This window comes from Taudactylus pleione, unplaced genomic scaffold (assembly GCF_031769625.1).
Source record: "Taudactylus pleione unplaced genomic scaffold, aTauple2 ptg000066l, whole genome shotgun sequence".
NCBI lineage: Eukaryota > Metazoa > Chordata > Amphibia > Anura > Myobatrachidae > Taudactylus > Taudactylus pleione.
In genome coordinates this window covers 8,864,718-8,887,506 of record NW_028284468.1, presented here as the reverse complement: position 1 = coordinate 8,887,506, position 22,789 = coordinate 8,864,718, and the positions used below count along the sequence as shown (strand labels likewise).

Below are 22,789 nucleotides of genomic sequence, written 5' to 3'. Positions count from 1 at the left end.
TGCTAGATGCTGGGACTTGCTAGATGCTGGGACTTGTAGTTTCACAACAGCTGGAGAGCCACAGGTTGGCCAGGCCGTGATAGAATGTTTATTGGTATTGCTGAAGGGGAGACTGTTTAATCTATCTTACCAAGAGATGAGCTGAGAAAAATTGTACACAAGACTCGGATGGAGAAGGTGTCAGCCAGGAAGGTGGGCGGAAAGTAGATGTAGCAATATGATTTGGATGCAGGAAATGTTAGTCAACAGTCAAGAGGGAGGTGGGAGTTCCTACAGACTTTAAAACATAAATGATCACATTTCCAAAAAATCATACAGGTAAACGGGGATCCATAGTGCATCTAAAACGATAAGGTAAATAATCAAATTAACAATACAAATATATATCTGGGTATCAAACATATAATAAAATAAATGTTCATCTGATGTCTCAATGATTCTAGTTTTAATAAAATATAGTTTCCACTGAAATAATGGTATTACAAGATTGCATACTTCACATAAATGTAAAACTCATCCAAATAGCCCAACCATTGTTCCTGCACAGAACACTTCTATCAATTCTACTAAAACGCTCATGCACTTCGATTTAAAATATCTACAGGTCATAATATTGTATTCACAAAGATTCAGTAATACAGTAGCAGTCTCCCAGGGTGAGACATGGTGCGTTTCATCTGTTCCAGACTTCCCCAGAGTGTAACATCATATTTCTAGGTGAGCTTTTCAGTTAAGATCCGTCAATAAAGATCTTTTGTGACCAACATAGGTAGTAATAATTAAATATATAAAATATGATTGCATTATGTGGGTTTGACATAAAAGTACTTTTTCTGTTTGCCATAACATTCTTGGAGTTTTGAGGCACATACTGTACAGTGCTGAGATCATGAGTTCAATTTTGACCAGGGCTCTATCTGTGTGGAGTTTTTATGCTCTTTCTGTATTTGTGTAGGTTACTTTTGAGTGCACCCTTGTCTTCGGTATGGAATTTAGATTGTAGGCTCCAATGGAGTTGGGATTAAAGTGAATGATTAAATATTCTCTGCACAACTTGTGTTATATAAATAAATAATGCATCCATACTTTTGTATATCTAATATACTGTCTTTATAAAGACGTCACTTATTGTAATTATTGACTTTTTTTCTGAAATAAAAAAAACTTGCATTACTAGAGGCTCACAGATAAATCCATCATTCATTATGTTTTCATGTTTCTAAATGTTTACTGAAGCAGTCAGGTAGGCTATAAAGAAACTGCCACACTCAGCAGTCTTGGGGGAATGCTGCTACCTAGTGGTTATATGACACGTGATAATGTTACTTTTACTGTATGTGGATGTATTTGCAGGATACAACGAAGTAGTCAGACACATTGTATATAGATATAAATGTTTATATATAATTTATGTAACAAACATATTAACAGTTTACCAGTGTTACACTAACAGTGAAAATATTGTTTAATAGAAAAAGAATGCCCAACTAGCTCCCAATTAAGGAATAAAGAGATCTTAAAAACAAGAACAGGGCTTAATAACTCCCGGGTCATACATATGCTGTGGATAAACAACAATTTATAATGTTAACACATTTTTGCATCATTGATAAATCCATCTCATTCCTTCCATTGCTTCAGATGCCCGTACGTTTATTTTAGCCATAAAACCAAAGGTGGGCAGCTTATGGCTTGCTAACTGTGGTGGAACTATAAGTATCAGCATGCTCAGTGGCAGACAGGACAAGTTTGGACTTGCAGTTCCAGCACGGTGGAGTCTGCTTATTGACATAATATAGTCAGTGGGTAACAGTGTTTCTCAGCAGGAAGCAGCACTTTCTGACATAACGCTGCATGCACTCTCCAGATACAGTGATATTTGGGGTATATTTACTAAAACTTCTAAAACAGACAAATGGTGACAGTGCCCATAGCAACTAATCAGATTCTACAATGCAATAGAGAAATGATCGCTAGAATCTGATTGGTTGCTATGGGCAACATCACCACTTGTCTGTTTGAGAAGCTTTAGTAAATCTACCCCAAAGTGAGACATATAAAACACCAATATAACTGTATAACACCACAACATTATAACTTAAATGATAGAATTTAGATATGATCCTATGTACTCATCATGCGTGTCTGTTAATAAATTATGTGTTTGAGTAAAGTCAAATATTATGCCGGTATCACTATTGCTGTCTGTGAAATTCTTAGTAAATAACTACCTTTACATTTAAACATAATTTCTTACAAAGCAGCAGGTAATGAAGATCGGTTCCCAGCAAACAGAGACTTTTATTCAGTTTCAAAAGAGGTGATTGATCAATGCGCACAGGAGAAACTGCCAGAATTAGTGCAACCAGTAGATCCATTGCAAAATTGGGACATGCTCTGCCTATGCAGGGTTTCCTGGTGCTATGGACCAGTAAAGAGTGTTGCAGAAGGGACGTAGCACTATGAAGTTATAGCTTGTGCTGCAGCACTACCTCCTTCCCACTGTCACTGCACCCAACATCATTGGCATTATATGAGTGCCATGCAGGACAAGAGACACTGTTGTGACAGTGCACATCCTAGTTTTATACACATGCATTTTTCCCTACACCTCCAGGATAGTTCTGATGGCCCCCAAATGTTGGAAAGTTCTCCTGAGAGCGTAGACCTGCCTCCCAGATCCCGTGACTTCCCCAGCTTGATGATACAACATTGCACAATTGTAGCCTCGCTTAATGCCTCTAATTGCAGCATTACATAGCAAAGGACGGTGGCAAAGATTCATGGCACCACAATCCCTATATCAATCAGACAGAACAGTGGCGGCAACGTGAGAAATGCGGTCTAACCCCCGAAAATGCGAGTTTGACTGCATTCATCATATGCACCAAGCGTGGCTTGGATATGGTGGTAATGCCATCTTCTGATGGCGTTACCATATAGAAGTCTATGGACTTCTATTCAGAGAGTGCTGGGAGAGGGATCCAATCGGGTCCCTCCCAGTACACCCTGTGGTGCATGTGTCATTCTGCACATGACCCAGACGTCCCTCATTAGCAAAGGACAGCTCTTATCGAGAGAGCTGTCCTTTGTGATTTGTTCATGCAGAGCGGCGTAGCTAAACGTCGGCATGCATGCGAAGAGTGGCAGGATGCATCACATCCCTTATGTGATGGGTCATGTATCCAGCCCCTGGAAGCCACCCAACATCCCACACTGTACATGTGAAGTATTAGGCAGTTCCCTCACAGGGTGAAATAACACATATTTTAGCTGGTGTTTTGGGAGAAGTTTTGTTATATTTATGAAAGTTATGGGAGCGGGGTGGGAACAGAAGGAATGCAGACAGAATGCAAGATGACCTAGAGGGGAAGTTCTGCTGCCTAAAATAGAGTCGCTACAGTAGAGGAGATATGGCTTGGTGTACAGGGTGTAACCTAATCCTATGCAGCATTACACCTCCCAAGGTAGTTGTGTGTCTTGTATGAGTTCACAGGAGGGGTACAGTGATTCAATTCAACGCAAATTGAATAGCGCCGGGAGCGAGCTCCCGGAGCTATTCAATTCAGTGCGGTCGGAGAATGCCAGTTATCGCGGTCCTCGCGTCTTCACACCCAGTAACCGGCATTCTCTGACCAAAGTGCCAGGCGCGCGGCTGTTAGCTCCGAGTTATTCAGAAAAACAGCCAGCACTTTGGTCGGATTTCTCTTAGCATCCCCAGGGGGGTGCGAGAAGAAATTCTTAGCGCGGCAAATTAGCGCGGCCTATTGAATAGCTTCGGGAGTGCGTTGAATTTAATTTGTAGGGTTACTTCCAAGTGATGAGCGATCAGGAATCATGAACAGCTCTTGGGAACAAACTAGTTTTCAGGTTTCCACGGAATATTAGATTGTCAATACAAACCTTCAGGGTACAATCCGCAGAACAGCCAGCTCTTCATTCTCACTGCTTTCTCATTCATCTTTGTCAAACGCTGCATATAGCTTTTTGTATTGAATAGAAAATAGCCCATGGCAAGCTGCTTGTTCCTGTCACCTCCCTCATGTCCATCAGACTGGGTAAAGATAAATCTCATTGCTATTTTCTTCTATGATAAACATGGGACTAGCTGTCCTGATTTGCTCATAATGTGTCACTGGTTTGGTGCTTTAGGCTTTAAACTGGGTCAGGTCTGGTTGTCAGAAGGGATACTGATCTAATACAATGGCCCTAAGTCACATGTAAAGGGGCTAATGCAGAATTCAATAACTGTTTGTGAAGTATATCTTGCGAGATTTCGTACTGCGCATCCTCAGAAAATGGCTGCATTCCAGGACGGGACGAGATGTATGCAAATGGGCAAATATATGCATTTATTCCATGTACAATTCTTTTGAACAATAAGACTCGTATTCAATTAGAGGCAAGAAATCGGAAAGTTTTTGCTTGTCCGACTTTCCGCCTCATTCGCCTGTTTCAGAGGCAAATTCATTCCATGCTCGTCCCCGCTTTTCGCCTAGTTCAGATGCAAAACAGGCGAAAACGGAAATAGGCGAATGCGGAACAGGCGAAAAGTACTGAAAGAATTGGGGAAATCAGTCTGTACCCCAGAAAAAGATATAACATAGGGAATCAATATAAATGTGTACTGATAGCACTAATAAAGCTACTTTGGGTACTTAAGTTGTAAATTGCTTGCTATTGGCGTCTTTGTAAAAGTGGTGAAGAATGGCATAAAGCTGTATTTTTTGGTGAAACTAAGTAGTCCGGACAAATTTGGGGTACATGAAAATGGGTGCTAGCTTATTTTTATGTCTCTAAAGTGAACTTTTTAAAAATGTGAAAAATCCACCTGCTGCATGCACCTGCAATCCCAAAAACACCTGACCCATCCTTGCAGCACCCCAAGAAGCCTATTTAGCTAGTTTTTATGCTTGTCCCCCCACTTTTTACATTTTCACCCCAAAAATTACATATCTTTTTTGGGGTGTTCTTATGGTTTTTTTTTTTTTACAGATTTGTCTTTTGGGGGGCTGTCCCAAGGGTTCAGAGTCATTTCCCCACATTTGCACCCCAAAATAAAGATTTTGCACTGCTTTTCACCTGCAATACATTGGAGAATTTTTTTTGCCAAATTCAATCCAGCGAGTGTCCGCTTAGGTGAAATCATCATGGAATTAAATTAGGCGAAAAGTTTTTAGGCGATATTTTCGCCAAAAAAACAGGCGAAAAAGGCTTTTCGCCTCTAATTGAAAATGGCCCTATATGCCCAATTACTTCCAACTCAGCAAAAGTACACATGTGCTTAACGTGAAACACCACCAGGGGGCAGCAGCAGAACTACAGACAAGCAAACTTTTTGAATCCGTTCTGCAACATACACATTCGTTACACATATTTTAGCAAAATATTGCACATTTAACTGGCAGAATTTGTCCTTAAATGTTCCCAGTTCTCCCACAACCACTCTACACAGCAGAAAGAATTGACGGACATCCTCCCAGCTATATTTATAGATTATAAATTCCTCCAAGTGCAAATTTACAATTACAATACAGTGTGGGATAGTATTCCATATAGTGAGAATAAAATGCACAACTGCATGGAATATCTGCTGCAATACTGATGGTTCCTCTGGAAGACTCTATAGCTACAACTATGCTCATGTTCAGTAATATTGTATCATGTACGTTAATTCTTCATAGAGGGACCAAGCATTAATACATAATTATTATTAGGAGTTAGTACGGAGGACAATTTGTTTAGTAGTGCTCTTTTGCATTAAATACCAGCTGTAGACAAGCTGCTTTTGACATTTAACTAATAATTAATTTTTTTCTACATATGTTTAAATGTACATTGTGGTACAGCACATAGTGTTCATTCTAGCACCCTGCACCTGTCATAACCATTGCAGTTAATCTTTCCTGCATGGGGTGTCGCTCTCTTCTCTGGTGCTTCTAGCACACCATGGTCTGTATCTCAGCAGTTTGTTGCATTAGCTTAGTGTGCTAGAAACACCAGAACAAAGAGCAACACCCCAGGCAGGAAAGAGGAACTGCACGGGTTGTGACAGGTGCAGGGTGCTAGAATGAACACTAAGTATATATAAAGAAAAACCTGTTAGCATAGAGGAAGACGTCACCTGAATATATGTGGGCAGTGACAGTGAATCTGTGTGGTGTCTATTGACCTCAATTTTGAAATGATGCTGTGATGCGTGCAGTACACGCAATGCTTCTACTAGACCCTAAACCCCACCTGGCAGCCATTTTGTATCCACCAGGGTGATGTCTGTAATTGTTTTGATAAAATTATTCATAATAGTGTTATTTTTCTTTGAGGCCTATAACATTAACCAATTTGGTTCCCCGAGTGATCTTATTATCTTGCAAATTGTAGCAAATTCTGTTGCTGTACGTACATCTTGTTTTTACAATGTTATTTTTGTTAAAAAAAATAAACTACTTCTCTACATATTGGTACATTTTTGACACCTTTTTTTCTTTACATTATTTTAAACTATTCCATTTCGACTATATTTTTCATTTACATCGTTCAGTTGCTACAGGTAGATCATTTCAGTATAAAATTGATGCTGCCCAGGTGATAACAATGTCCTGAATGAGTGCTGCTCCCAGGCCTAAGCCCTTTATGTGTTTCTGCAGTATATCTCCTGGGATTAAAATCCTATGTCATACGTTCAGAATGAAATTTCACTGTTTTACAGTATAGTTGTTCATTAGCAAAGTATATCTGCCCAATAAAGTAATTAGACAATATTGCTGTTTCTAATACCATGTATATCCATGGACCAGGTAAACGAAAACACTGTGGAGATAGCCATTTTGTTGGCGCAATTATCATTCAGAAGCATGCCAGCTGTATGTTCACTAGAAGATCACTAAGGCATTAAGCACACGTTACATCAATCAGGCAAGAGGCACATCAATCAGGCATGAGGCACATCACTGAGGCATGAGGCACATCACTGAGAAATGAGCGGCGTGCATTGGGGATCCCAGTGGAGCCAGAAAACAGCGCTGATCTTTTAATTATATCTTAAGTATAATTATTTATTTTTTCCCAACTCACTCATTTGGGGTTTGTCTCATTACTAAGGGTAAATTAATTAAAGTGAGAGTTTTATCAGATTCTACTTATCATTTAACTAGCACTTGCTAGAAGATAATAGCTATGGGCAACAAATCCGCTTCTAAAAACCAGCATTTTAGTAAATGTACCCCATAGTGTTGACACATAGGAGAACATGTGTGGACATCACATAATCCATTTGTAGACCCCCAGTTAGTGACTTTGCCCAACTTTGAGATTTCTTTTTTCACATTCACATTCTTAAAAAAAAAAAAAACTTTATATACAAAAAAAATACTTTATGTACAACAGCAAGATAAGATGCCTTCCTGGGAAAAGATGGTGATCACATGGAAGGTTTCCACTGTGCTGGTAAATAGTGAACCACAAGCAAAGTACACATCTGTTTCCCACAATGCCCTGAGCTGAATCCTTCACTCGTGGTGGTAGACTGGTATCTGCTCCAGTTCGGCTATGCAGCTTATTCTGGATTGAATAAAATATTGTACTAGCTATATTATAGTTTATAATACATTGCTTATCGTCAAGTCCACCATAAGAATGATGCATCTATATTTCAATCACGAAATCTCCTCAAGCTCAGAACATGTTGTAGAACAAATATATATGTATATATATATATAAAAAAAAAAGAGTCCTTTGGTTATTGCAGATTAAATTCAGTTCAAGAAATAAATGTGGTTAGCGCTGTATAGAAGAGCCTCAGATGTTTTTAGAAAACACTAATATGTGTCCATGTTTTCAGTATGAGGTTCTAGCACCGCGGCGGATGGATAAATGCTCCCCTCGGCACTAAGCCAAGGGTTCGGCTAGTTTCTGTTAACTACAGCAGCAGGAATAAAGATATATACAGTATATATAATATTAGTGGATTTGAGTTCAAATGTAGTTTACTTTTGTGCGTTCTTGTCGTGTTAGCTAACAGAATACTGTGGCTGGCATTTGCACATTTGCGTCCTCCGCACGACCTTTGCATTTTACCATCCTTGGAGCTGGACACTTTTAAAAGGAGTTTGAGATCTTTCCCGCGGATCATAGTCTTGTCATCTGCATTGATAGCAGGGGCTCCGGCAGTATTGGCCCCTGAGGAATACAGTGTCAGGGAGGGGAGAAGGGCTGCAGCCCAGCAGTCTCTGAGTGTGACGGTGAGAAGCTACGCTGTAGCCGACTGCTTTTCTTGTAAATTGTACTCTCTGCTCTTTTTTACCTTCCAGGCAATGAAACTCAGCAGCAAGATTCCCAGGGCCTTGTATCCCATCTGGAGACCAAGGTACCTGTAGAAAGAAACCAAAGAGCTATACACCATATACGGTTTATTTTAGATTTCCTTTCCCACTTTGGACATCCCCCAGTTAGGCAGCCCTGTTTGTTAATAATATATAACACTTTGGTGAAACAGACTGAACCTTAGGCCAATACACTTGCACTGCGTACATGGAACTAAAAGAGGACATTAGCCCTTGTGCCTTGTATGTGCGTCTATGTGCCCCTATCTGAATGCTTGATTACATAGCTGTCATCATTGCCAGCATGCCGTTACACCAGCCCTATCCTTATCCACATCGATCAGATAACCCTATTAGGCCGCAAGATCTGTCCGCCCCTTTGTATTCATGCAGCAATGGTGAATTATTTCTACAGTGCGACATCTGAGTATATTGTCCAATCGGTCCATCATAGACTGCACACCTAGGCTGCTGAGAAAGTGTAACTACTCACTTAGGGGCCCATTTATCAATAATAATTGCATACTCAATGTGATCTGGGCATGATATTAGCGCCCATGATCACATTGCAGTATGCAATGAAAGCACCTGGATGTTTAAATAGCACCTGCAGGGACGGGGTCTCTGAAAGGAGCCTGACCCTGTGATGTGCTCATAGTGAAGTGCATGCATTAGCGGTCTCTTCACTCCCCTCTCAGGACTCCTGTGCATGTGTGGTCTACAGACCAGGCATGCGCTGCCTCCATTGCTGGAGAGGGTTCCTGCGGGAACCCTCTCCTGGTAATCTTTGCGAAGTGTAGCCCATAGGCTACAGCAGCACAGTGCTATCTTCAGATGGTGTCAGCTGTGGGGCCCAAACTCTTGGTAAATATGACAGCATCGCCAGAGCCGTAACTAGACTTTTTGGTGCCCTGTGCCAGAAAAAGCATTGGCGCCCCCCTCATTTTTCAAAGGGACATAATGCACCCAAAAAAGGGCCATGGCCTCATGGGGAAGGGCCAAGGAAGAGATAGGGGAGGTCAGGAGATGCTGGGGATGAAGTAAGAGGAAGCTACAAGCAAGAATGATAAACAGAAATTTGACAGGCCCAAACAGCGCCCCCTGATTTGTGGTGCCCTGTGCGATGGCACCGGCCGCACTACCCTAGTTACGGCCCTGAGCATCGCATCCCCATAGAAACCTATGGGGGTTGCGACTGCTGTCGGAAAGGGAGGGGCTGCAGCTGATATCTCCGACATCTGCTGCTGTCCCTCCACAATACATCTGGGGAATAATATTTTGCGGGTATCCCCCGAATACGGGGGAGATAGGGGATCTAGAACAGTGGACAACCCCTTTATTAGAAGCAGGAGCTTCCATAATGGTTGCTGTGCCATTGTAACATGTAATGCCCTTCAACCATCAATAGCCAAGTTATCATGAAAGTGGCAGCTTGGCTTTATTTATTAACAGTGATTTACAGGATGTAGCGCACACATAATCTGCACTTTACTAAGCAATAACATATGTCAAAATGTAAATGCAACACTAAAGTCAACCATACACGGTGCACCGTGCGAGGCGACGGGGGATCCAACGTCCGACATATTGTGCGGTCCCCACACACGGTGCGATCGAGTGGCCAACCACCCGATATGCCAGCACCCCCTTTCCCCACCCGCACAGCGCTGCATGGGATCGCACATCGCGACCCCAGATCAAGTGAACATGCAGTAAGATCTGGGGGTGCCATGTACGATCCAATGTCATGCTCACACATGGTACGATATATAGCAGTGATATCGTACCAATCCGTCGGATCGGCTGCTTTATCGCAAAGTGTATGGGGGCCTTAACTGCCTACAGTAGCTAAAAATGTTGCTTATATTTTAACCTTAATATTCTTGCAATCTTTGAGTTGAATTTGCAAATATTGTATAGAAAAATATTAGTATTCTGTTTATCAGTTGTTCAGGCTGACACATTTTTTTATTGTATTGCATCATCAATAGTGACTATTCTGTTTTTCTTCTCCATATTTATCTGACATAAAATACTACGTGTGGCTTTCAAACCAAATAAGATACCAGTTTAAGCAAATTATATAACACAAGCGAGCTGGAGACTTAGGGGGTCATTCAGACCCGGTCGTTAGCGCCGATGCGCTCGGACCGGGTTGATGGCCCCCCACAGAGCATGCGCACGACGGCGCCGTCATGCGCATGCGTGAGACCCGCTACGACCGACAACCCCGGGGGGCGAGCTGTCGATGTTGATTGACAGCTCGCCCCATTTGGAAGGCGGGCCGGGGGGGTGGCAGCCCAAACGGGGGCATTCCCATGGGAACGCCTACCGTTTGGGGGCGGCCCCACTGACATCACTAGTGATGTCAGTGGAGAGCTTCCGGCTCAGACAGAGCTCTCCGGGGCTTATGACAAGGGAGACCCTACCCTAGGGTCTCGTCGTAAGCCCCGATGGTCTCTGACCATCACCTTAGGCGGTCGTAAGGCTGTGGGTGTTAACCCACAGCCTTACCACTGCAAAGGAGGACGTCTTGAAAATTCAAGACGTCCTCCCCTCATTCAGACCGACCGCACGCTCTGTGCGACCGGCTCTGAATGAGGTCCTTATACCTTCCAGTGTTAATATACAGTATATAAGTTATTCATCAATAAAAATAAAAGAAAACATTGTTGCTTCAGATGAAAAATTAAAGACTGAGCTCTGTGTTGGAGAACATCTTTTATGTATCAGAATACCTGTTCCGCAGAAGATCATTGTTGTAATATCGACACGCTCCTGTTTTCTGGTTGCAATATATCGCCCAATGAATGCAGGCAGAATCAATGACAAATCCAAAGAGAGCCGGTGCGGGCAGCCAAGCTGAGAGACAAACATACACATTACTGAATTGAGGCAGAGGGGTCTGTTTATTAAAACGCAACAGTAATCTTTGACCTTCTACTAATCATAGCTATAGAAAATCACCTATCACCAGAATGTACTATTAAAATCTCACTCATTTAGCCAACCGATACTCAGCTGTCTTGGCAGTACTGGCCCGAAGCGGTAAGATTAATTTGCAGCTAAACTGGGCCAGCTTGAAGAGCTATGCGCATGCCTGACCTGCAAATCACATCACGCATGCGCAACAGAATTGAAAGCTCAGACTTTGAATTTTAGTTCCACTTAGCTGAAAAAAATGAAATAATAATAAAACAGTTGCTATAAAAACAATATAATTATGTAACAAAAATGTAAAAAAATGTGTCCATGAAAAAAATGCTTAATTTAAATAAACCCTTTATTAAGGGATTCTGAATTCACAAATCTGCGATGGCGGTAAGAGGATTACTGAGTCTATTTAGCAATTCTTCCTAAGTAGACTTCCCTGTGCAAAGAGACACAGTGATTTGTACTTCTATTGTTGGTGGCGACTCCCTGATTGTATAGGGTGGAACCCTATTGCCGTCAAAACACCTGATGGAGATTGGGTTTAACTTTTCACCCTTTAATAAATATATTCTCTCGAAGTGGATGGGGAAATAACAGTGTTGTTTCTTATATGAATTTAGTTTAGCTAGATATACAACTCGTGGCCCTTGTAGAAATGGCAGGTGACTAGGAACATGGCAATGCATCCCCCAGTGTGTGATGAAAGCACTCACCTAAAAGCCTCATAAGAAGAAACTGTACTCCAATTGCAAATGATTTATCATCCTGTGGCACCACCCTAAAACAGCGAGAACACCGGATCAGTCAGATTTGTTTCACTTTCCGTCATTAGCAATAATGATGCCTTCTGAACCTACATACCGTAAGACCATCATGTACATAGGATTATGAGACAGGCAGGCGATGAGCCCAGCAAAGGAGATGAGGAACATGACAGGAAGCAGGAGGTAGTCACAACTGACAGTGCAGGATGCTGACTTTGCCGTTCCCCCTGGGGAACCTTTACTAACACATGAGCATTTGACATATATCTAGAATAAAAAGACAAGAAACCAAAGGGGGTTACTCAATGAAAAGCTGAACCATCTGATAAGCATCAGCACTGTCTAATGATAACATCTGATAAAGAGCTCCCAGGAATGAAAAGTATGTGAAGTGATGCACTCACGGATGAAGAGGTGTTGTATTCGCTGCAGCCGGCATGGCACGGAGACAGGTATTCCACTCCGTCAGACCCACACACAGGGTGGAAAGCATTCTGTGGACACGAGCATCCCTGGTTGCATGTCATATTCACACTGCAAAGCATCACAGGCCTCCAGTTATACCAAAGATGTATTGCTTCTGTCATTAAAGACTGTTAGAACTGTGAACTTGAGCAAATATGAATCAACCTGAAGATCAGTCATCGACTTAAGGGGCCTATCCATTAGCAGATACATTTGAACGATGAACGATTTATCGTTCAGTCGTTCAATTTATATGCTAATGGATAGGTTCTGAACGATAAAAATGCGCACTCCCGCGGCCGACAAATTTGGTCTTTTGTCTCTCCAATATGTTGGTCAATTATCGTTTATCGCTGACAGATATTAGAAATATCTGTCGCGGTAAACGACGAACGATGAACGATTTTTTTTTAATGAAAATGAATAGAAACATTAAAAAAAATCCACTCCCAGAATGATGTCATGCAATATCGTTCCTCGTTTGCAAAAATCTGTAATGTACATGACAGATATCTGTCACAGCAGCCCCAGGAGTTTTCAAAAGATAAATCTTTTGTCTTTCAGAAAGATCTGCTAATGGATAGGCCCCTTTACCTGTGCCCAATAAGTTTACTGCTAATTCTAATCACTGGGTTTCTTTTCTTTACATTGAGTTGGACTGGAACGCAGCCCCGTGATATTTAAGGATTTGTATGTCTCATTGTAGCACTGCCAAACATTTTAAGGTGTGTTTGGAATTTGGAGAAATATTAAGAATAAGATTTCAGCTAGCACACAAATACCATTTATCAGCTACTAGATCAGACAGAACAGTCTCTTAAGATGCTTATACCCAGGGCGATTCAGCCACCCATTGGGGTCTCTGTCAGATTTGGGCCTACACATGTATATGGTCCCATGTGAAAGACACAGATCTGACATGTAGGGTTTAGCGTGGTTGGATGATGACCAAATACAGGGTCAGATTTGGTCACCATGGAACGCCATTTACCATCCACCACCACATCTCATTCAGGACATTTTGAGCAGAGATTTGTGGCCAGTTAGACCTAAAATTGCATTTTTGCGCATGTAATTCATAGCATATAAAAAAAAATTTATACGACTAGATCTAAAGAAAAGTGTCTTCATTTGAAATAAGCTACTCCCTAATAAGCAATGGGTTGGAAGAAATTACATAGGTCTTAACAGAAAGGGTAGAAGAGAAACCGCAGTCAATTTTCTTGTACCTGTCACTGGGGATCCCCAGCTTCTGTGTGGAGCAGCCCATGAAGAACAGAGGTACACAGAGCAGGACAGAGAATAGCAGGACCACTATAGCAAAGCGAGGAATGACCTTCACCGAGAAGCAGTATCTCTTCATAATGATTCCTCCAATCAGCATTCCCAGAGCAGCAAATGGCAAGTTGACAGCACCTACGCACAAGAGAGAGGTTATGTTGGAGTTGGTAGTATTTACAAGATAGTACAATCCTGTTATTTTAGGGTCTTACAATTAAATCTAAAGTGTATTATTCTCACTGTAATACTGGTGCAGCAATCATATCTGTACAAGGTGTGAAGAAGATCAATATACTGTACTCTCGGTGGGTCAGTGTGGGATAACTTTAAAGGATAAATCCATCTGTAGGGTAATATTGCCCACTAAGGGGCTGGTTCTGGTTGGGAGCAAAGCCAAAAAGCAAGTAACTTTGCACCTTGGTAAAATCATGATTGCTCTGCAGGGGGCAGATGTAAAATGTGCAGAGAGCGTTAGATATGATAGGGACGTGTCCAAACCATACTTGCCTAATTTCGCGGATCAGTCGGGAGGCCCCCAAATCTCAGGAGCTGCTCCTGATCGCCTGGAAGAGCAATTGTGTCTCCCAGAGGCTGACCCGCATCTGCCTCCCACTTCCCAAGTAAAGAGGGCGGCCCTCCCTGAAGAGGCAGCCATAAAGTCAGCAAGTATGGTCCGAACGCATATCTAAATTGCAGGGTGAAAATTAAGCTGTCCAGCATTTGTGCACTACATGCAGAAGCAGCCAGTACTATTTACCATGCATGCAAAAAAAAAGTATTTGCTCCCCTTGCATTGATTTGTTCCAAGTGCAACGTTACTTGCTTTGTTTCCTGTGCTCCCAAATCAGAATCAGCCCTAAAAGGTCTCTGTTTTGGTTAAATTACTGTTAACGCAGAAATACCTCTTGTAGTAGCTTTGGGGCACCATAATAAGTTTTCTAACTTACTGTATCAGTATATACGTACAAAGAGGAGAGAAAGCAAACATGAGAAAGCAAACATTTTTTATGGGGCACTCTTATTGATTTGTATGATTCAACTAAAATATAACCTTTATTAATGTATTAGTTCAAATGAATGAGTCAAAAAATTAATTAGACAAACTATGTTAATAATTATGCTCGGGGTATACACAGCAACATTTTTTGTTCAAAAAACATCAGATCCGCAAATATCACTTGACATGAGTTTAGTTTCTCTCATAAATAATGTGGCTACCCAATTCTGCCACTCCTACTAATCATCAAATATATACAGTAGGTAGGACATGCAAGCAACAGCGAATTTTGAGTTCCACATAAATGCACCCACATGTAATAAATTGCGTATTAATTGCAAAATAAAAAAACTCAAATGGATAGTTCCGGGTTGGAACTATGTGTGCATTACATGGTTTTGTGATATGATATAAATCAGACCTGCTCTGTCGGCCTATATGATTTAGTGCTGAACTGAAGGGTTTTGCACTAAAGGTTTTTTCTTTTGAGTTTTTTTATTTTGCAATTAATACGCAATTTATTACATGTGGGTGCATTTATGTGGAACTCAAAATTCGCTGTTGCTTGCATGTCCTACCTACTGTATATATTTGATGATTAGTAGGAGTGGCAGAATTGGGTAGCCACATTATTTATGAGAGAAACTAAACTCATGTCAAGTGATATTTGCGGATCTGATGTTTTTTGAACAAAAAATTTTGCTGTCTATACCCTGAGCATAATTATTAACATAGTTTGTCTAATAAATTTTTTGACTCATTCATTTGAACTAATACATTAATAAAGGTTATATTTTAGTTGAATCATACAAATCAATAAGAGTGCCCCATAAAAAAAGAGTCTGCTTTCTCTCCTCTTTGTACGAATTTTGTGTATTCTGACTCAGAGGGAGCACCACCAACACTTAATTTAATACAGGTTTTCTGTATATAGAATACTTTGAGTTGGTTTTTGTGTAACAAATATTTATGTGCCAATTATAGGCTCATCTGTATAGAACAATATATTATTTCTAGTGCGGATACTGGGGGTCATTCAGACCCGCTCGCAAGCGCAGGACGCTCGCATGCGGGTCGATGATGCCCCACTCCGCATGCGCACGATGGAGGGAGCTCCGTCATGCGCATGCGCGAGACCCGGATAGCGACGGGCTCTCCGTCGCTCCGGGTCTCGCACCAAAGGGGGCGTGCTGTCGATGTTGATTGACAGCACGCCCCCTTTGGTGGGCATGGCTGCCAGATGGAGGCGTTCCCATGGGAACGCCTACCGTCTGAAGCCGGCCCCACTGACATCACTAGTGATGTCAGTGGGAGTGATCTTGGCTCTGATAGAGCCAAAATCACTCCAGGGCTTGCGTCAGCGAGACCTTACCGCAGGGTCTCCGTCACAAGCCCGATGGTCACGATGGACTTGACCATCGCGACCATCATCATGGACGCTTGCATAAGCTGTGGGTGGTAACCCACAGCTATGCGAGCGTCCATAAGGCCGCTCCATTTTCATGTAGGAGGGCCCTGATTCAGAGCGAGCGCTCTGGTCAGAGCGTCCAGCTCTGAATCAGGCCCTCAATTCCTTGTTGTTGTGTATTAGTATATATTTAACATGCTGTTTTGATGGAGAGGCAACAATTGAGGCAGAAAACTACATGTACTATGATGCATTGCAGTATTTGTCTCCTCTTGTGTGACACTATAATCAGTCGCCTGCAGCATGCCTATAGCCACCAATGTGTGAATCATACTTTCACACTCACAGAGATAAGGTGCGTACACACTGGGCGATATTACTGAGTGATTGCACAATTACGACATCGTAATCGTGCAATCGCTTAGTAATCGTGCACTAAAATGTAGGAAATAACAAGCGATGCGCGCGCCCGCTGGTCGTTTCCGACATTGTCGATCGCCTGAACATGCAGGCCAATCTGCCGATAACGACAGATTGGCCATGTTCAGAAATGATGGAGGGTTCCTCCACTGAACGACTGATCGTTCAGTGTAGGCACTGCAGGGGATCAGGAACGACGGTACGATTACAATGTCGTAATCGTACTGTCTTTCCTGATCGCACAGTGTGTACGCACCCTTAAGAGGCAAAGAGGGTAACACACAAGAAGGACTAAAAAATGAGCTTGGACAGGGAAGACAATACTTAGTTGTGTCTGTCACTCAGAGCAACAAAACAATATAACACCATGAGAGGGCAGTTTTGTATCTCATATCCTAAAGTTAGTAAGCACCATGGTGTAAATATGTATGTTTTGGCAGCTAAACACAGCGCTTAGCTGGGCTCCCAAACTGTTGTGGAACTACGCGTCCAGGCATGCTATGGAAGCGTATGGCTGGCAGTACTCAAACTTATCATTCCTTATCATAGAGTTCTGTACATTCTAATTTATGGTACTGTAACACTTTAGAGCAGACTTACTGCACACTTCTCTGTGTGTCTAGTAGAATTAGAGCATCACAAAGATCTTTATCATACTGGAAATTGCAGGTAGACTATCCAGGACAGCCAGGTAGCCAGACATACAAAAAGATCTGTAACTATTAACAGGAGGCTCAGGGGTCTATTTACTAAGCAGTGTTAGGAGATAGAGTGGAAAGTGATAAGGTGCCAGCCAATCAGCTCCCAACTGTCATTTTTCAAATACAGCCTGTGAGATGGTAGTTAGGAGCTGATTGGCTGGCACCTTATCACTTTTCACTCCGTCTCCTAACACTGCTTAGTAAATAGACCCCTCAGTGTGTGTCACAATATTCCCCGAAGTGACATTATGCATTGCCAGAAATCCCTTACGGCATGGTCTGCACACAGGTAGAAGGAAAGAGTGTAGCTCCGTTACTATGACTGACCAATGAGGAGGTTGGCGTATGAAGCGGTGGATCCATACTGCCTTTCTAAGAACTTGTTGAGGAAGGTGGACAGAGCGGCAATGACCGAGGAGAAGCTGCACTGTGCAAGGACCAGGATCAGGAAGAGGGGATTCGTGATCAGACGTATAAAGTATCGCGGGAACTCTAAAAGTGAAGATAAACATTTTGGTTTATTTATTAGGGCACATTTACTCACAATGCTTAAGGAAATATCAGTTAGATTCAACTCTGGCTATGGGTCCCCCTATTTCTATGTTTATTGTTAGCCTTTCTGGAGGCAAATGACTTATTATTCCACACAAAATGTTGGCATGTGCAGTGATGCACAGACAGGTGGCACACACCCACCACAGTAGGATACTGAGGGTGAATTACAGTGCTGCCAGGTGCCAGCCAATTCCTGCCCTCCTCTGTGTCACATGGTGTGGCCCCCACACTCAATACACAGAGACAAATGGTGGTTAGTGATGCAGTTCCCCCAGCAACTGTCCGATGTCTGGCACGACCTTTGACCAAGGGTATCCCCCTGCATACAATCATAGACCTGTCTGCTTATCGGATATACAGTATACTTTACATTAAACCTGTATACATGAAATCCAGTCCCATACATAAAAAGAGAGGAAGAGGTTTATTTACAAAAGTGAGAGTTTTTAGAAGTGGAGATGTTGCCCATAGCAACCAATCAGATTCTAGCTATTATCTTCTAGAAGGTGCTAGTTAAATGTTAAGCAGAATCTGATTGGTTGCTATGGACAACATCTCATTTTCTGAAAACTCTCACTTTAGTAAATATACCCCGAAGAGTGAAAAACGTGGAGATAAGAAAGAGGAGGCGAGAGGGAGAGCTTGCATGCTTGCAAATAGTTTTCAATAAAACAAAAGTAGAAAACATTAATAGGCAATCAAAAAAGGCAGTAATTGTGTGGGCTCAACATATATTTTCCTATTATTTCTTTGGGAACTATTGACATCACTGTCACAAGAGCCATGAAGTGCCTCATTCCTCAGTGAAGTTACTAGTTCCAACCCAATCAGATATAGTGCCTGGGTTAATTGCCCATATATTATATATTATTAATTATAGCTATGGATATCTTTTGTTGTTCAGGAAGGCATGTCGAGGTATATTTACTAGAAAGTTGATTCCATTTCTATGGCTATTTTAATCAACTGAAATCAGCTCAAAATCAAGTTTATAAATCACTGGCCAATGTCTCAATTGCTAACATTTGGTTTTGATTTTAAAATCGAATGTGATGTGGGTCGATTTTCAAGAGTTAAAAAATAATCGATTTGGATGGGCACTTCACCTATAAAATCAACTACCAAATCGACAAACACTTCCTTATGTATTATATTGGGCAAAACATACCACATACACTGTAATTCCCTGAAACTCATTATAAAAAGTGTTCAGCAGGAGAGTGGGGATTTCATACAGGTGCTAATTTCTCAGAGTTTTGTCCTATTAATTTCTGTATTATTATTGCCATTTTAAAGTTTGTCTTAGCTAATTGTTGTATTTAGTCTTTGTCAGTGTTTCTATGTGTGTGTGCCTGGTGAGTGTGTGGTTAAGTTTTGTGTTAGTAAGTGTAGTTTGTGTATTTATTTTTCTATTCGTGATGGAGTCTGCCAGGAGTAGGGCAATAGAGGATAGGGATCCAGTTGGTGTGGATAGTGAGAGGAGGCAGAGGGCCAGGACTCTGATTCGGGGGTAGCCTCAACCTGGCAAAACTAAGGACCTCATTCAGAGCTGCTCGCAAAATCCGAGCGTTCGCTCTGAATGAGGGCGGCCGCTTCTCTGTAAAAAGCCAGCCTCCTGGCCGTTCGCTAAGCTGTGGGTGACCACCCACAGCTTTAGCGAGCGGCCAGGTTGAAGGTCGCGATGGTCAAGACCATTGCGACCATCGGGGCTTGCAACGAGAACCTTGTGGTAGGGTCTCGTCTGCCGCAAGCCCCAGTGAGCTTTCCGCTCTAATAGAGCCGGAAGCTCACCACTGACATCACGAATGATGTCAGTAGGGCCGCCCCAAATGGCAGGCATTCCTTTGGGAATGCCTCTGTTTGGCCAGCCACCCCGCCTACAAAACGGGGCGAGCTGTCGATCAACATCGAAAGCTGCCCCTTTTGTAGTGAGCCCCGGAGCGAGAGTTGCGCAGGGCCTCAACATCGACCCGCTTGTGAGCGGGTCTGAATGAGACCCTAAATCTGGCCACAATGTCAGGTTTAACTTTGAGGAGTATTGTGCGTTGGTAAACTCCTTGTTGTCTAACTTTGAGGAATTATTTGGTTGCCGGGCTCAACGCACATCTGCAAGAAGAAAGCGAGCCATGTGGCAGGCAGCAGTTGATGCGGTGAATTCTATTGAGCATTTAAAAGCGACAAGCAGCAGTGTGTGAAACCTGTTTCAGACATCCGACACAGTGTTAAATCCAAGATGGCCCTGGAAGGGTGCTCTACACGCAGCACTGGAGTAGGGTCCTCTGTAGAGGTGGATTATAATGAGTATGAGGGAATTACGCTGCAGGAACTGGAACGGAATCGGTATGAAATACCACCGGTGCGATTCCCGGCAGCGGCAGCCCGACACTGGAACAGATCCCGGTAGCAGCAGCCCGACAGTGCTGGAAATCCCAATCGTCCCTAGGTAAGTATTAACTAACCTACCCCCCTAATCCTAACCCTCCTTTAGGGGTGCCTAACCCTAACTTCCCCCCCAAGTGCCTAACCCTAATCCCCCCTCTAAGTGCCTAAACCTAACCCCCGCCTTCCCCGTTGCCTAAACCTGTCCCCCGGAGGGGGGTGCCTAACCCAAACCTCCCCCCAGGGGTGCCTAACCCTCCCTCCCCCTAGCCTAACCCTAACCTACCAGGGGGTGCCTAACGCTAAGTCCCCCCCGGGACTTATTTCACCGACGCGGGGAGACCGGCACCCAGCATCCCGATCGAAGGGATGCCAGGCACCGGTCTCCCGGCGTCAGTGAAATGAGCGGCGTCTACATCTAGACGCCGGGCATTTCACCCTCGCCGGGATATGACAGTCGGGAAGCCGGCTGTTGGTATAATGTCAGCCGGCTTCCTAATTGCATCCTACTGGAACATGCATGCCACAGTGCACCACATGCTTGTGTCTCCTGCTTGTGTCTCCTTTTATAGGCATCATAATTAAGTTCCTACCAATAGAATGGCGATTAGAAGCTAAAAACACCTATTTTTTAATCATCTGTTTATTTGGGGATTTTTATTTCGATTTTGTAGTTGATTTTAAGTTGATTTTCAATTAGACTATTAGTAATGAGAGAATCCTGTAGTTGTTGTCGATGTTTGGCCGATGGTCGATTTTGGCCAGGATTTGGTTTTATAGACGATTTTATAGTCAATTTTGCTTTTAGTAAGACCCCAATTTGCAAATAACACAGAAAATCACCTATAAATACACCAAAAAGCCCAAACTGATCTTAGTAAATCTACCCTGAAATCCAATTTTAACATTTCGTTAGTAGATCTGTTATAACCACTAAACTACTGGAGAAAAAGGGAGTAAACTATTAAGTAACCTGGTGTATATAAGAGGAAGTAACAACCCCTATGACTTGTTGCATTGATGTTAGACAATAATTTGTTTATTTTAAACTAAGCACGTGCCCTCTCAACACGTACCTATGCCAGCTACTGGCTACACATATTAAAGAGTCTCATTGCGAAACACCTTTCTTGTCAGTGTTTGTCAACTGCTGGTATTGGCTCTCAGTAGTGGGAAAGTACCAGGCATGCTTTATATGCATGAAAGTTCACCTCAGGGTACATTAGTGTGTGTGTGTTTTAGGGGCCCATTTATCATTTAATATTTGCAGTGTATTCCCAAAATACAGTGTTTATTGGGGTATACCCAGAAATTTTAAATATCACCCTAATGGTATAATGGAGGGATCGCTGCAGATATCTCCAATATCTGCTGCTGTCCCTTCATTTCCACCATCATCACAACTCTCATAGGTTTCTATAGGCTATGCGATGCTGCCGGAGTTACCAAGTTCTGGAATGCGAACCCGCAATCTCCACACAACACAAAGGACAGGTCTTATCGGAAGAGCTGTCCTTTGCGTTTTTATCAGCACTTATTTATGTATACGTCGTTAATAAAATCTGCTGTACATGCTATAAGTGTCCGGATGTAGCACATGCAATATGTGATGCATAATACATCCCGCCCTAGGTCACCTACAAGATTGACAAGGAGAGCGCCCATTGCTAGTAGCCGTAGTCCAGTCTGAGTATTGACACAACCTTGCAGCTGATGCAGACTTCGATGCAGGTCGACCATAGTTGCTCCCATATTGCATGCGTGGAAATAAATGTGTATATTCACCCATATACTGAGTTGTGCACATCTCTGCAGCCAGGCCACTTCTAACCTAGGCTTAGTTTAATAGCTCTTGCACCACCCTAAGCATGTTACAAAATTGCCTTCTGAAAACACTTGCACAATTTTGCAAAGCTCACAATTTCCGTTGATGAACCCTGTCTGAACGTCGCCTATGTGAGAACAGGTTGGGTACAGGATGCCTGCGCTCGGGATCACGATGGTCAAAATCCTGACCAGGTTACAATGCCACAAGGTAAGTAATCCTAACCTAAACCCTCTCCCTACCCCTAACCCACCCTCCCCGGTGCCTGAACCTAACCTCCCCCCTAGTGCCTAAACCTGACCCTCCCGCAGTCTAACCCTAACCCCTTTGCCTAACCAAAACCCTTCCCCTAGCCCCAGTACTTAGCTTCAGGATTCCGGCGCCGGAATTCTGAAGTGTTGGGATTCTGGAATCGGCAGTCTGACCACCGGCATCCCCGCAGTCAGGATTCTGACCGCATCCCGTGAGAACATCCCAATACACTGATTCAGTCGCAAGTGAAGCCGCGTTTGGATTGCATACAACTGCATTGCCCACAGTTGTGTCACAGCATGCTTACAGTTATGAGATACGAGGTCTATTTATCATCACTTAATTTCTACAAAAGCAGGTGAAAATTCACATTTTCACCTGCTTTTATAGAAATTAAGTTTTCAGGCCACTCATCAAAAAGGTAATGCAAGAGATATCACAGATATCTCCTGCTTACCTTTCTCTGGCGGAATGGCCCGCTGTTCCC

At 42.7% G+C, this 22,789-nt stretch overlaps 1 protein-coding gene across 1 annotated transcript in view; it reads right to left on the bottom strand.

Moving 5' to 3' along the window:
• Positions 1-2,010: 2,010 nt before the first annotated feature.
• The window catches only part of SLCO2A1 (solute carrier organic anion transporter family member 2A1), a 48,409-nt gene continuing 27,630 nt past the window's right edge, over positions 2,011-22,789 (bottom strand). The window contains exons 8-14 of the mRNA XM_088466655.1: positions 17,619-17,783; positions 13,714-13,900; positions 12,424-12,553; positions 12,117-12,286; positions 11,969-12,033; positions 11,060-11,183; positions 2,011-8,369 (exon numbers count right to left, since the gene is read on the bottom strand). Of these exons, the coding sequence (XP_088322781.1) occupies positions 8,249-8,369; positions 11,060-11,183; positions 11,969-12,033; positions 12,117-12,286; positions 12,424-12,553; positions 13,714-13,900; positions 17,619-17,783 (962 nt within the window). The 3' untranslated portion in view covers positions 2,011-8,248. The remainder of the gene's footprint in view (positions 8,370-11,059; positions 11,184-11,968; positions 12,034-12,116; positions 12,287-12,423; positions 12,554-13,713; positions 13,901-17,618; positions 17,784-22,789) is intronic.